Here is a 12,342-nt window from a genome sequence, read left to right as displayed (position 1 = left end):
GCGCGGGGGTGCGGCCGCTGGCTGGGGTCCCGGCTCCGGGCCGCACCTGCTCACCCTGCTGCCCCCCGTCTAGTCCAGAGCCCGTGTGTGCCGCTGATAAACCCTTTCTGGCAGGAAAACGTGACCATCAGCGACTCAAGCCGACAACTTCTCAGTGAGTCCGGGGACGGGGGTGGGGAGGGCATGGGGGGGCTCCCCGCGTCTGGACACCAGCCTTGGAGCTCTCCTCGACAGAGCGGGGCCAGGGCACTGCGGAGGGGGCGCCCGGGGCGGAGGCAGGAGTGCAGTGGGGCAGGGGTGGGGCCTCTCCTGCTCCACAGGTTACATTGTGTGTGTGGTTTAGGATTCATTCGACAAACGTGGATCCCAGGCTTTCTATGTGCCAGGCATCATGCTGACGATTAAGACCCAGGCCCTGCCCTCCAGGAGCTCCCAGACTAGTGCCCAGACAGAGGTGGAAATAAGCAGTCACATTTCAGAATGCCAAGCAGCCGAGGGAGGCGGGGAGGGGGTTGGGAGACAGGAAACCAGCTCAGGGAGCTGAATGGCGAAAAGAGAGATCTGAGCCCATAGATCTGAAGGCACATCCGGTGTCAGCCTTGTGTCCTCAGTGCTGAGAACAAGCACTTCGCAGGAGCGTAAATATTTGTGCAATGATTCAAGAAAGGCGACCAGGAGGCAGAGAGCAGGCCCTCCCCCCAACCTGCTGTCCGGGAGATGAACATAAGGAGTCTCACGGTGGACCAGACATGGAGCTAAGTGCTTCCCATCCATGTTTTTACGTAATGTGCACTGCTACCCCACGGAGTTAGTATCATTATTATCATCCATTATTATCTTCATTCTTCCAGGGAAGAGACTGAGGCTCAGAGAGGTACTACAGAAAGAATCTGGTGAGCAAATGAGGGCTGAGCTCCACAGACCTTGAGAAATGTGGGTAGTTTGGGGCAGGCTTGTGGAGGCTTGGGGATGAAGGTCAAGTTGCTAACATGGCTGCCCGGATGCCTCTCCAATTCCCTTCACCCCTTTGCTCTTTCTTCTGGGGCTACAACGTGCTAAATTTCCTCCTGCCACTGGGACTTTGCATGTGCCGTTTCCTCTGCCTGAAGTCTCCCGGCCCCCATGCTGTCGCCTTGACTCGGTCAGTTTCTACTCCTAGCACAGGTTTCGGGACATTTGTTTGAGTTAAAGTCTGCCTCCCTCATTAGACCATGAGTTCCATGAGGGCAGGGACTACGTCGATCTTGCCACGGCTCTATGCCCGATATGTAGCACAGAACCTGGCGCAGAGTGGGGTCAAAGCGAAGATTTGCTGAGCAGGTAGGAGAATGAGTGCAACTAAATTAATGAAGACGTGAGGGAAACAGCCTTTCTCTGACGTCCCGTGATGTGCTGGGAAAGGGTGAACGACCGTCTCTCTGGGGACGAGAGAGTCTCCTGATCTGATGTGAGGCCTCTGCCGATCTCCGTGGTGTAAATATCCCCACTGTGGCCGCTTTCAAGCTATCAACATGATGTCAGCTGGCTCCCCGAATCCCTAAAACCTTGGCGGTCGGGTCGGCTCTCATGAGGTGAGAGAATCCGTTTCCCCTGGGGTGAAGGGGACGTCCCCTGGGGAGGGGAGGGGCCCCTGTCCTCAGCCCCTGGCAGAGCAGAATCACTGTTCGCTGTTCTCAGAGCATTGTTTCAAGAACAATCAGGATTTCCGGCCTTGACTTGAGGGAGATGGGCGCCAAATGCCAGCCCAGACCTTCACCAGGTCTGTGCTCCCTGGACAGGTGTCTTAACCTCTCTGAGCCTCAGTTTCCACATCTATCAAACAGATGTCAGAACCATGAGGGGGTGTGGTCAGAATCCCACAAACTCGGTGGCTGAAAAAGCTGGCCTTCCCTGGGGCCTCCCCCAGTGCCCGGCTGCTGCAGGGGTCTCTGTGATGCACGGAAGGGCTGCTCAATCAACACTCGTCTTCACTATTCCTTCCAGACTCTTTTCCATGGGGCTCTGTCTGTGGGGTGCTGACCCTCTGCTGGGCTGAGTGCGGGCGTTGACTGCCTGTCACACCGCTGGGTAAATTGGCCGACTATAGTCGGCAGCCGTCGGGCTTCTTAGTCACACGCAGTAACCCAACAGCCCCGTGAGCCCCGGGATTTTGAGACTCAGGCACAAGTCACATCCAGAGTCTGTTCATCTGTTCACTCTGAGACCCGGGGCTAAGCCCCAGCTTCCCGGCCGCGGGGGCAGGCGGCCTTTACGGTGAGGATGGAAGTGGGGGTGCGTTTGCAGAGCCCCGGGTGCCTGCGCTCCGTCAGTCCGCCTCGAGCAGGAGCTGCTGTCACAGCGCCATCTGGTCCAAGCCGGAGTGCCGGCCGCCCCGGGGACCGCGCGCTCGCTGCGCACCTCCTCCGGAAACAGCCTCTTCTCAGACTCCCTGATCCCCAGGAAGAATTCTGAATCTTGGCCAGCTCTTCTGTTATGGAAGATGTTCCCTTCCTTCGAGGGCCTGCCCTGAGGTCACAGAGGAGGCCGGTCGCCCGTCAAAGGAACCACGTGCTCCGAGTCTGCCTGCTCCGCAAACCCCGGGGGCGGCGTCTGGGGAAGGACTCTTTCTCCTTCCAGAAAACCCAAGCAGGCACACCCTCCGGCGCCCAGTGGAGACCCACCTTGAATGGGGGTTCTGGCTTCCAGATCAGCTCCGGGGATGACACGGGTTTGGCTGCTTGGCCAGGGCCTGAATTGTTCTCGGCGGTCGTGGGGGGGGGGGGGGCGATCCCACTGCGCACGCGTGGAGAAAAGAGCCCGCGTCTGGAACCACGCAGGAGAGCTGCCCCGGGCGGGAGTGTTTGGGTGAAACGCAAGGCATCTGCGTACCTGAAAAGTTCAAGGGCGCTGGGATCCAGAGAGCTCAGCTCCGTGTCCTCCTTCTCCTCTCTGGGCTTTGCCTCTCTTCGGTCCCGTGTTCAGTAGGTCCTCTCCAGTCTCGACAGCCCAAGCGCAAGGAGGCGCACTGCTTCCCGGAAGTCTGCAGAAACTTCCCAAGAGACTCCTCATTGGGCCAGATCGGATCACAAGCTCAGGTGTGAGCCAATCATTGTGGCCGAGGGGACGGGATGTGCTGATTGGCTGGGCTGAGATAGGAGGCGGGGCCAGTCACGTCCTACATCGGGGCCCCACGTCTTACCAGTCTATCAGGTCTCTGGCTTCCGAAACTGGCTGCCTTGGGATGGAAGGAAACCACATAAGCAAAGCAGCATAAATGACACCATGCACAGTAGGAGCTCAGTGAATGTCCCCTGTTCTAAGTCACGTTGTCTCCCTGAGCCTCAGGCTTCTCACCTGTAAAATGGAGCGAATCACCGGAGGCTTATTTTCGTAGTGCATCCGTGGTTCACGCCTCACCCTGGGCTGGATGCGGGGCTCAAACATTCCGAGACAGGTGCGTCTCGCACAGAGCTCCGAGCCACATGCCAGAGGCAGGTAATCAACACAGGGACCAAGGAATCAATAAAGGTAACCTTGTTTCAAATAGTAGTAGGTGTGACGAAGGGACTGAAACAGGGTCGCCTTTCAGTGGAGTGGTCACAGGACTGTGAGAGGCAGGACTGTCGCTGTGTGCCAGCCGCTGTGCGTCTATCACCCCCCCCCCCGTAACCTTCACGACAGTCCCCGGAGGCAGGAACTTTTATTATCACCCCCACTTCTCAAAGGAGGAAACTGAAGCACAGAGAGGTTAGGTAAGTTATCAAAGTTTGCACAGTAAGGGGTAGGTCTGGGATTTGGATCCAGGCAGTTGCTACCTTTTGAGAGTGAGACGTCATTCCCAGGTCACGTGAGTGTGCCAAGCCGGAGGCCATCGGAGTCCAGACGGGAAGCTCCTTGCCTGCTTCCTGGGTTCAGAGTCCCCCATCCTACGCTGCCTCTTCTTCTTCTTCATTTATTAAAAAAACTTTAATGTTTATTAATTGTTGAGAGCGAGACAGAGCCTGAGCAGGGGAAGGGGCGGAGAAAAACAGAGACAGAATCTGAAGCAGCCTCCAGGCTCTGAGCTCTCAGCACAGAGCCCGACATAGGGCTCAAACCCACCAACCACGAGTTCACGACCTGAGCCAAAATCGGATGCTCAACCAACTGAGCCACCCAGGCGCTCCGGAAGTGGATACCTTTCTAAGAAGAACAGAACTCAGAATCAGCGTTCACACGGCACGCCTCTGGCTCTGGCAATAACCAAGACTAGGACACACCCGCCCTCACAGACACACACATCCCACAAGAAGCTAAGTCAAACTTCAGCAGGAGATTTCAGATCTGTCCCTCGGGAAGCCCGTTCCTACCCAGACATTTAATTGAACGTGTATGTCAAGTCCGCTTGCAGCGAGTCTGGGGAAGCTCTCCCGCGGTGCCGCCGGCTGACTTGCTCTGGGAAACCTCATTAATTTCTAAATGAGAAATGATTTCACTTCCCAGCCATCGTCTGGAGGCAGTGCCACTCAGGGGCACAGATCTACCAGGCTCCGGCCCAAGACTTTTCCTCAAGAAAGGAAGGAAGGGGGCGCCTGGGTGGCTCAGTGGTTGAGCATCCAACTTCAGGTCAGGTCATGATCTCATGGTTTGTGAGTTCGCGACCTGCATTGGACTCTGTGCTGACAGCTCAGAGCCTGGAGCCTGCTTGGGATTCTGTGTCTCCCTCTCTTTCTGCCCCTCCCCTGCTCACGCTCTGCCTCTCTGTCTCTCAAAAATAAATATTAAAAATATTTTTTAATTTTTTAAATTGTTTTTTTAAATTTATTTTTGAGAGAAAGAGAGAGACAGAGTGTGAGCAGGGGAGGGGAAGAGAGAGGGAGACAAAGAATCCGAAGCAGGCTCCAGGCCCTGAGCTGTCAGCACAGAGCCTGATGCAGGGCTAGAACCCAAGAACCACAAGATGATGGCCTGAGCCGAAGCCAAACGCTTAACTGACTGAGCCACCCAGGCGCCCCTAAAAATATTTATAAAAAAAAAAGGAAGGAAGGAGGGAGGGAGGGAGATCGGTCTTGTTTCCTTGACTCTCGAGGTTGGTGGCATTTTGAAGGGTGAAGACAAAGTGAGCTGGTCACAGCGGGTGTCGGACGCGATGACCATCTGCATCATTGTTCTAACTGTCAAGGTCACGGTCTATCTAGTGCTTATGCTACAGGACGCGGTACCGCACCTTTTACGCTTTCCTGGGCTGCCTCATCGTCTTTCCGTGCGCGGTTCTTACCGGGATGCTGTGAGCCACAAGCTCTAGCCTCCCTGTCACAGACGGGGAGTTTAGGGACATGCCCGTGGGCCCGGAGGCAGAGCCTGGACTCACGTGCAGAGTATCTGGCTCTAAAGTCCATAATTCCCCCCCCCCCAGGTTTCTTTTGTTTATTTATTCATTTTTAAATAGTTTATTGCCAAGTTGGTTTCCATATAACACCCAGTGCTCTTCCTGTAAGTGCCCCTCTCTGTGATCACCGCCCCCCCCGTCCCCTTCCCCCTCCCTCCTCAGCCCTCAGTTTGTGCTCAGCATTCAAAGGTCTCTCAAGCTTTGCCTCCCTCCCTCTCCCCAACTCCCCGGGCCCCCCCTCCATGACCCCTGTCAGGTTTCTCCTGGTAGACCCAGGAGTGACAACACGGTTTCTGTCCTTCTCCGCCTGTAAAGTTCATAGTTTTAACCACTGCGAGGTCAGCTCTCAGCTTCTTGGTTTCTTTTTCTATTTCTTAGAAACTGTCCTATTTTCTTGCCTTATCAAAACACCGTGTAGTTCTTAATTAATTAATTCAGTCCACAAGCGGTTGGGCACTCACCGTCTCTCGAGAAGCCATCAGGGATACAACCCTATGTGACGCACTTGTGTGAGGAACTCACAGCTTAAGTGGGGACGGGGAAGGGTGAGTGAGAGGCCGTGGGCATTAAGTAACAGGTGCCGGGAGAGCGTGGCCGTGGGGAGCCGAGGGGGCACAGAGCGGACTGGGGACATGGGTGTAACGAATGCCTTCGTGCTTGCTCTGGCGAGTGAGTGTGAAGCACTTATTTTCATGGTTCCCTTGCTGCCAACAGTACGGAAGGAGGCTTAGAGCTCAGCTCATGGTAAGTGGTCAGTAAGTATCTGGTAGATGAATGACCCGCAAGAAAGAACTTTGCAACTGTTTTCCTTTTCACTTTGGCTGCTGGGAAGCTCAGAGCCAAAATGGTGGCAGATGATTAGATCTTGGGATCCTGAGATGCCCATCGCACCACCAGTCTTGACTTTCATGTGACTCATTTTTTTTCTAGTTTCTGGCTTTATAATGTAAGTTCTAATCATGCCTTGTAATGTACTGTGCCTCTGACTCACCATCCACTGGGAATATGCGGACAGAGGAGAGGAGTGGCTGGCTTTTATGAGTGTTCTTTCCCTGGCCTCGCCACTTCTCCCCTGCACATCCCCCTCCCCACCTCGCCCATCACTGTTCTCATCAAGAAACTCAGAGCCAGTGCGTCCCATTCAGTGATGGGTCATCGTGGAGGGAGCCGGGCAGGAGCTGGGGAGAAAGGTCCGGAACCCAGTGGGCTGGGCATCCCCGGAGTGGGAGCAGGACAGGCAGAGAGCACAGGAGGGAGGCTGGGGAGCTCGGGTCCTGGAAGACACCCTGGAACCTGTTAGGTCCCTGCCGTGAACCCACCTCTGCACCCTCTGTGACCCGGCCCCCCGCCCCCCATGCCCCCGCTCCGCTCTGGGCAGCGTCTGCCTCTGTCTGCCGCCTGCTCGGGTCTGGCGCCAGCTCAGCTGCCCGAGCCCTGCACCCAGTGCCTCCTCCCGCACTGTCCCACCTGTGCCGCTGGCAGCTCCGGCCCCAGATCTCGGACCTGTGTTGACCTCTTGTCACACCCTCGGTGCTGTCACCTTTTACCTTCAACACACACTTGGATGGTCTTCTCTTCGTCCTCGTGTTCTCGGGCAGGCTGGGGGGTCTCACACCCCAGAAAGTGTCCTTGCCCGGTCCTGGAGGTCCGAAGTCCCAGATGCAGGGGCCAGCACAGCGCTGCTCCTCGGGAGGCTCCGAGGGAGAATGGGTCCCTGGAAGCCCTTGGCGTGGAGCCACGTGACTCAGTCTCCGCCCCTTGTCCTCTGTGCTGTGCTCACGGCCCTCCCCAGCCATCTGTCACTGTCTCTCAACTCTGTCAGTCACTGATCCAGTCTCTGTGTGACCCTACTTGCTAGGAGGCCGGCCTACAAATACTAGGAGCCGTATTTGCCACGGAACCCGCCGTGCTGAGTATGTGCTCAGTAAACTCGCCGGGTGACTGAGCGAACGAACACGGCGCTGCCGGCCTGGCAGGGGGCGTGAGGACGGGCGCTTGCTCCGGCGCCTGGGTGGCTCGGTCGGGGGAGCGTCCGGACTTCGGCTCAGCTCATGATCTCATGGTTCTCGGGTTCAAGCCCCGCGTTGGGCTCCGCACTGGAGGCGTGGAGCCTGCTTGGGATTCTCGCTCTCACTCTCCCTCTCTCTCCGCCCACCCCTCAAAATAAACAAACTTAAAACAAATATTAGTCAAAATAAATCAAACTGTAAACGTATTAGTTCCAAGGGGACATAGGGACTCGGCAATCTGTATGTGACACACAGGTGCAGCCACACCTGTCTCCATGCAACGCGACCGCAGGGTCACTGACTGTAGTCTCCGTGCAGTGACTCGTTTATCTTATGCCCAGAAGTGTGTCCCTCTTAATTCCCTTTTTGTCACTCATCCCCCCGCCCTTTCCGGTGGCGTCTGGTTTGTTCCGGGCAGGACAGTATCTGTTTTTTGTTTTCTCCCTCACTTGTTTTGTCCTTTAGATTCTGCACATCAGTGAAATCAGTTGCTATGTGTCCTTCTCTGACTTATTTCATTTATACGGGGGACTATTACTCAGCCATGCAACAGAGTGGGGTCTTACCAGGGTGGTCACAATACTCTTAATTTTTGCTGCCAGCGCCTGCGGGCTGGGCTGTAGGTGGCGCTCGGTGTTTGCTGATTGACTGCAGGATCGTAACCGTCCTCTGCCCGCTGTCCTCCTCTCTTCTCAGCCATGCATGGGACCTTTGTGATTCTGCTGCCGCTCAGCCTGATCCTGATGGTTTTCGGGGCCATGACGGGGTTTCTGAGCTTCCTGCTCCGCGTCTCCATCCTCCTCCTGCTCACGGGGACCCTCTTCCTGTTTGGAGGTAGGTGCCCAGCCCATGTGGAGTGTGGGCTTCCGCGGAGGAGGGGGCATCCCATCGCCTCTGGGGCTTGGTTTCCCCATCTCGGATATCATGGCTTCTGGCCCAGGGTCCCAGGGTCTGTGGTCCCAAGAGCGAAGTGGGGGGGGGGGCCCTGAGGACCTGCTTTCTAGGTTCCACAGAAGGAGCCCCTTGGGCTCCGTGCCCCTTGTAGTTTGGCAAACCAAAGGCTTTCAAAGATGGGATCCAGCACAAGGCTGATAGTGTGAGGCCTCCCTCCTCAAAAACAAGAGAAAACAAAAGATAAGAAGAGAGGTGATGCATGCGCATGGGGGCCATGGAGGAAAAGACCCAGAAAGAATGTCTGCAGGTGAAACTGTGAGCTCAGATGTGCTCGGATCACCACTGCTGTTATTAACGCTGCCCATAGCCGGGTCCTCGGCGACTAATCTCCAAATGGCCTGCCGGTCACACTTTCTGCAGCGGCCGGAAGGCTAACCCGCGCTGCACTGCAGGGGGTGGGGGTGGGGGGCTCGGACCAGGCTGCGGAGCACTCGAGGTGGGGCGGATGCCCAACATCCCTGGGTCTGTGGGGGGCTCCCTGGAACGGGCTCAGGTCCCAGGAGCCCCTGCGGCCCGCAGGTCTGGGTCTGGACGGCACTGCTCAGGCTCACTGTCCAGGGAGACCCACCGCGTGCCAGCCCCGCTCTGGGAGCTAGGGGTCCAGACCAGGCCCCGGCACGCACACCCCGCTGGGGGAGACCGACCTGAGCCACGTGAGCTCACAAAAGCAGAATCGCACCCCTGACCCGGGCAGTGACGGAGGGCTACGCGGTGCTGGGCAGCAGTGGGAGGTTTGATGTGCTTGGGGAGGCGCTGGAATCGACACCAGCTGAGATGTGGGCATGGATAGGAGATGGATAGGAGTGTTTGGTGGCGGGAGGGAAAGAGAAGGGAAGGGAAGAGAGGGGGAGGAAGGGGGGCAGGAGGGGAGGAGGGCAGGAGGGAGAGGAGGGGCAGGGAGGAGGGGAGGAGGGGCGGACGGGACAAGGGGCAGGAGCAGAGCCGGGGTGACCGCTCTCCTTGGCCCTCCGCAGCCCTGGTGACGCTGGCAGGCATCGGCACCTACATCGCGTACTCGGCGGCCGCCTTCCGGGAGGCCGTGTGCCTCCTGGGGGAGGAGGCGCTCCTGCAGCAGGTGGACATCCGCTTCGGCTGGTCCCTGGCCCTGGGCTGGGTCAGCTTCGTCACCGAGCTGCTCACCGGGGCGGCCTTCGTGGCGGCGGCCCGCGTGCTCAGCCTGAGGCGGAGGCAGGACCAGGCCCTCTGAGCCCCGGGGGGGCCTGGCCCGGGGGCCCAGGGACCCGTCGGGGGGAGGGGCCGCAGCCGCCGCTGCCTCCGTCCGAGGGCCCCTGTGGACCGAGCTCCGGAGCCCGCCGTCATCTCCGTGCTGTCTGTACCTCCTGGCGTGGTGTCCGTGTGTCCTGCCTGTGTGTGTCCGTGAGGGAAGGCGGAGCCCGGGTCGCCTGAGTGACCAACCAGCCCCGTCACCACCTCCTCTCGCTTTGTTTCCGTCCTCCCCCCACCGGATCGGCTGCCCCTCTTCGCTAAGGACTTGGGGATCAGAGAGGCTAGGAGAGCTGCGCCGAGGCGCACAGCGCGCTGGCAGTGGGCCCGCTGTGCGCGGCGGGCCGGGCCTGGGGCCCCACCGACCTGGGCCGGGGCGGGAGGGGGTGTCGTGCGAGAGCCGGGACCTGGGCTCCGCCCCGGCCACGCGATGCAGACGTCCTCCCGACCTCCGGAGGGGCTCGCTCGCCGCGTCTGAACCCCGGGGCCACGCGGGCAGGGATCCTCAGAGACCGGGTCTGCTTTCAGTCGTTGAGGCAGAAGCATCGTCCCAGACCGTCCGGTGGCCAGGGCGCTGGTCCCCTTGCGTATCACCCCATCGCTGTCACGGGGAGGCCCATCGACGGGCTCACGGGCGGCGGGTTCACAGGAAGGAGGAGTCCGCAGACCCGCGCGCGGAGGGAAGACGGAGCCGCAGGCTCCCGCTCAGCAGGGAGGAGTAGCCTCAAAGACACAGTCACAACCCGGACTGCTGGCCCAGCTCCGTCTGCAGTCCCGGTGCCGGTGGCAGAGGCGGCTTCCGCGTGGGAGTGTTGACCGAGCCTGCTTCCCGGCCTGCACGTCCACACTGGCAGGTCCACACACGCTGCGATCCAGCGCCGGCGGGCCCTCACTGGAGTTTAAGGCTGGAGCAAGGGCCCCACCGGGCGGTGCTGCACTTCTCCAGCGGGGGGGGGGGGGGGGTGTCGCAAAGCGTCCCCCCGCCCCACCCCCACGGTCTCCTCCCCGGTGTGAGGGCCTCCTGGGCTGGGACCCGGTGACACCCTCGCAGCTCTGGCTGCGGGGCCTCAGTGGGTCTGGGTGCGGGTGCGGCTGCTCGGCCCTGCCCGCATCGAGGGTTCTGGAAGGACCCGCTCCTTGCAGGCGAACTCCAGTCGGGGGCGAGGCGGGCGTTCTCAGGGGACCAGGTGGGGGTGGGTCTGAGATGGGAAGTGAAAGGTTCCCGTGGGGTTCACTGATGGGGCGACCTTCAGGTGGTCCTCGCATCCCTCCCCCCGCCCCCAGAAAGTTCCGTCCCTCCTCTCATCCGGGTATTCCGGCCCACGGGAACGGGGGCGCCCGCAGTGTCGCATCCCTGAGTCCCCTGGACCGGCTTTGCTGACAGCGAGGGTGCGGGACTCCGGAGGGCCCCCGCCCCGAGGGGCTCAGGGAGTCGGTCAGGAGGCCCTAGCAGCTCCCGGGGGTGCGGGCACTGCTGGCCCAGGACCGCACTCTGCACACTCTGTGTGACACGAATCTGGAGGATCCGTGAAGTGACAGGGGTGACTGTCACCTTCCTGGGCGTTGGACCCGCCTGGCTGAGAACTCTCTGGATGATTCCAGTGTACAGCTGGCGTTTTCAATGTGTTCCTGTAAGATTGAGAAAATCCCTAGGTAAGTGCTGATGGATGGGGGTCCTAAGATGACAATCCCATTGTCAACATCGTGATGTCACTGTCCTCACGACACCATCCTTGTGGGACGTCACTTCCTGATGACCTCCCCGTCCTCACCGCGGCACAAGCATCATCACAGCTGACACTCACTGAGTCCTTATGCACCTGCACTGTTCTACATGCTGTCGATCAGTCACTCAACACACACTGGAAGCCACTGCATGCTAGGACCTGGGGGCGGTGACCCACTAGAGCAAGCCCTCTCCCTCTGAGCTGCTGCATCGAGGAGGGAGGCGTGCAAAACAGGTGGTCGGTGGTGAGGACTATGGAGACAAGCGAGGCTGGGTACAGAAGAGGAAACTGAGGCACAGGCTAAGTTAACTGGCCCGAGGGCACAGAGAAAAGGATGGAAATTAGATCTGCCTGATTCCAGGATGACTGCTGTCTGCTGGTGGGTTCAGGGACTGCCGCCGCCTCCCCTCCTGGTTGGAAAAGTGCACACTGAGCGGACTGCTCACAGGGCCCCGCGGGAACAAACCAAGTCGCAAGATCAGTTACGTAAGCACAGGGACAAAAGGAAAGGTTTCGCAAAGGGAGGGCAACCATGCTAGTGAGAAAGCGGTCTTTGCTGCCACCTGCTGGTGACGTTGTGGAAGTGCGTCAGGGGAGGGACCTGCTTCTCAAGTCGGTCCAGGACTCTTCGGCCCTCTGGGCGCCTGACACAGCAGGGCAGGGGCCCTCCCCCGGGGCGATTCACCGTCTCCTGCCCGCCTGGGACACTGGCAATGGCCACAGACATCTCCGGCTGTCACAGCTGGGGATGAGTGCCCCTGGCACCCGGTGGTGCCCCTGGCACTCAGCATCCCTTGGTGCACGGGGCAGCCCCCACGGCGGAGAATTAGTTAGTCCCACGTGCCAGGAGTACGGAGCCTGAGAAACCCGCTCCGGGCACAGACACGAGTCGTCACAACAGGAAGCACGTGTGCACTGAGGAACGAACAACGTAGTTGGAAAGAAACTCACTCATTAGTAAATATTTGCCAAACTCCTATGAAGTGTCAAGAATTGTTTGTGGGGTCTCGGACGCTGGGGACATGTGAGTGCAGGTGAATGGCAAGATCCCTGTCCTCACCAGCTTACATGGAAATGGACG

At 59.0% G+C, this 12,342-nt stretch overlaps 1 protein-coding gene and 1 long non-coding RNA gene across 2 annotated transcripts; one reads left to right on the top strand and one right to left on the bottom strand.

The window, feature by feature from the left end:
* Positions 1-78: 78 nt before the first annotated feature.
* On the top strand, positions 79-12,240 carry TMEM114 (transmembrane protein 114). The gene is made up of 3 exons (XM_029949891.1): positions 79-154; positions 8,053-8,190; positions 9,285-12,240. Exons 2-3 carry the CDS (start codon positions 8,055-8,057, stop codon positions 9,515-9,517), a joined length of 369 nt encoding a protein of 122 aa, XP_029805751.1. The 5' UTR covers positions 79-154; positions 8,053-8,054; the 3' UTR covers positions 9,518-12,240.
* LOC115300241 lies at positions 2,582-3,418 on the bottom strand. The gene is made up of 4 exons (XR_003912563.1): positions 3,334-3,418; positions 3,179-3,210; positions 2,869-3,028; positions 2,582-2,772 (listed from the first exon to the last, which is right to left on the bottom strand). It is a non-coding gene; the product is annotated as an uncharacterized LOC115300241 (long non-coding RNA).
* Positions 12,241-12,342: the final 102 nt, after the last annotated feature.

The sequence above is a fragment of the Suricata suricatta genome, chromosome 8 (genome assembly GCF_006229205.1).
Source record: "Suricata suricatta isolate VVHF042 chromosome 8, meerkat_22Aug2017_6uvM2_HiC, whole genome shotgun sequence".
In the NCBI taxonomy this organism is placed as follows: Eukaryota; Metazoa; Chordata; class Mammalia; order Carnivora; family Herpestidae; genus Suricata; species Suricata suricatta.
Note: the sequence above shows the minus strand (reverse complement) of the source record. Positions and strands in the feature narration are given on the sequence as shown.

Coding starts and splice junctions, on each gene's coding strand:
- TMEM114 (XM_029949891.1), top strand. CDS start 8,055: ATGCATGGGACCTTTGTGATTCTGCTGCCGCTCAGCCTGATCCTGATG. Junction 8,191..9,284: donor GACCCTCTTCCTGTTTGGAG/GTAGGTGCCCAG, acceptor GGCCCTCCGCAG/CCCTGGTGACGCTGGCAGGC.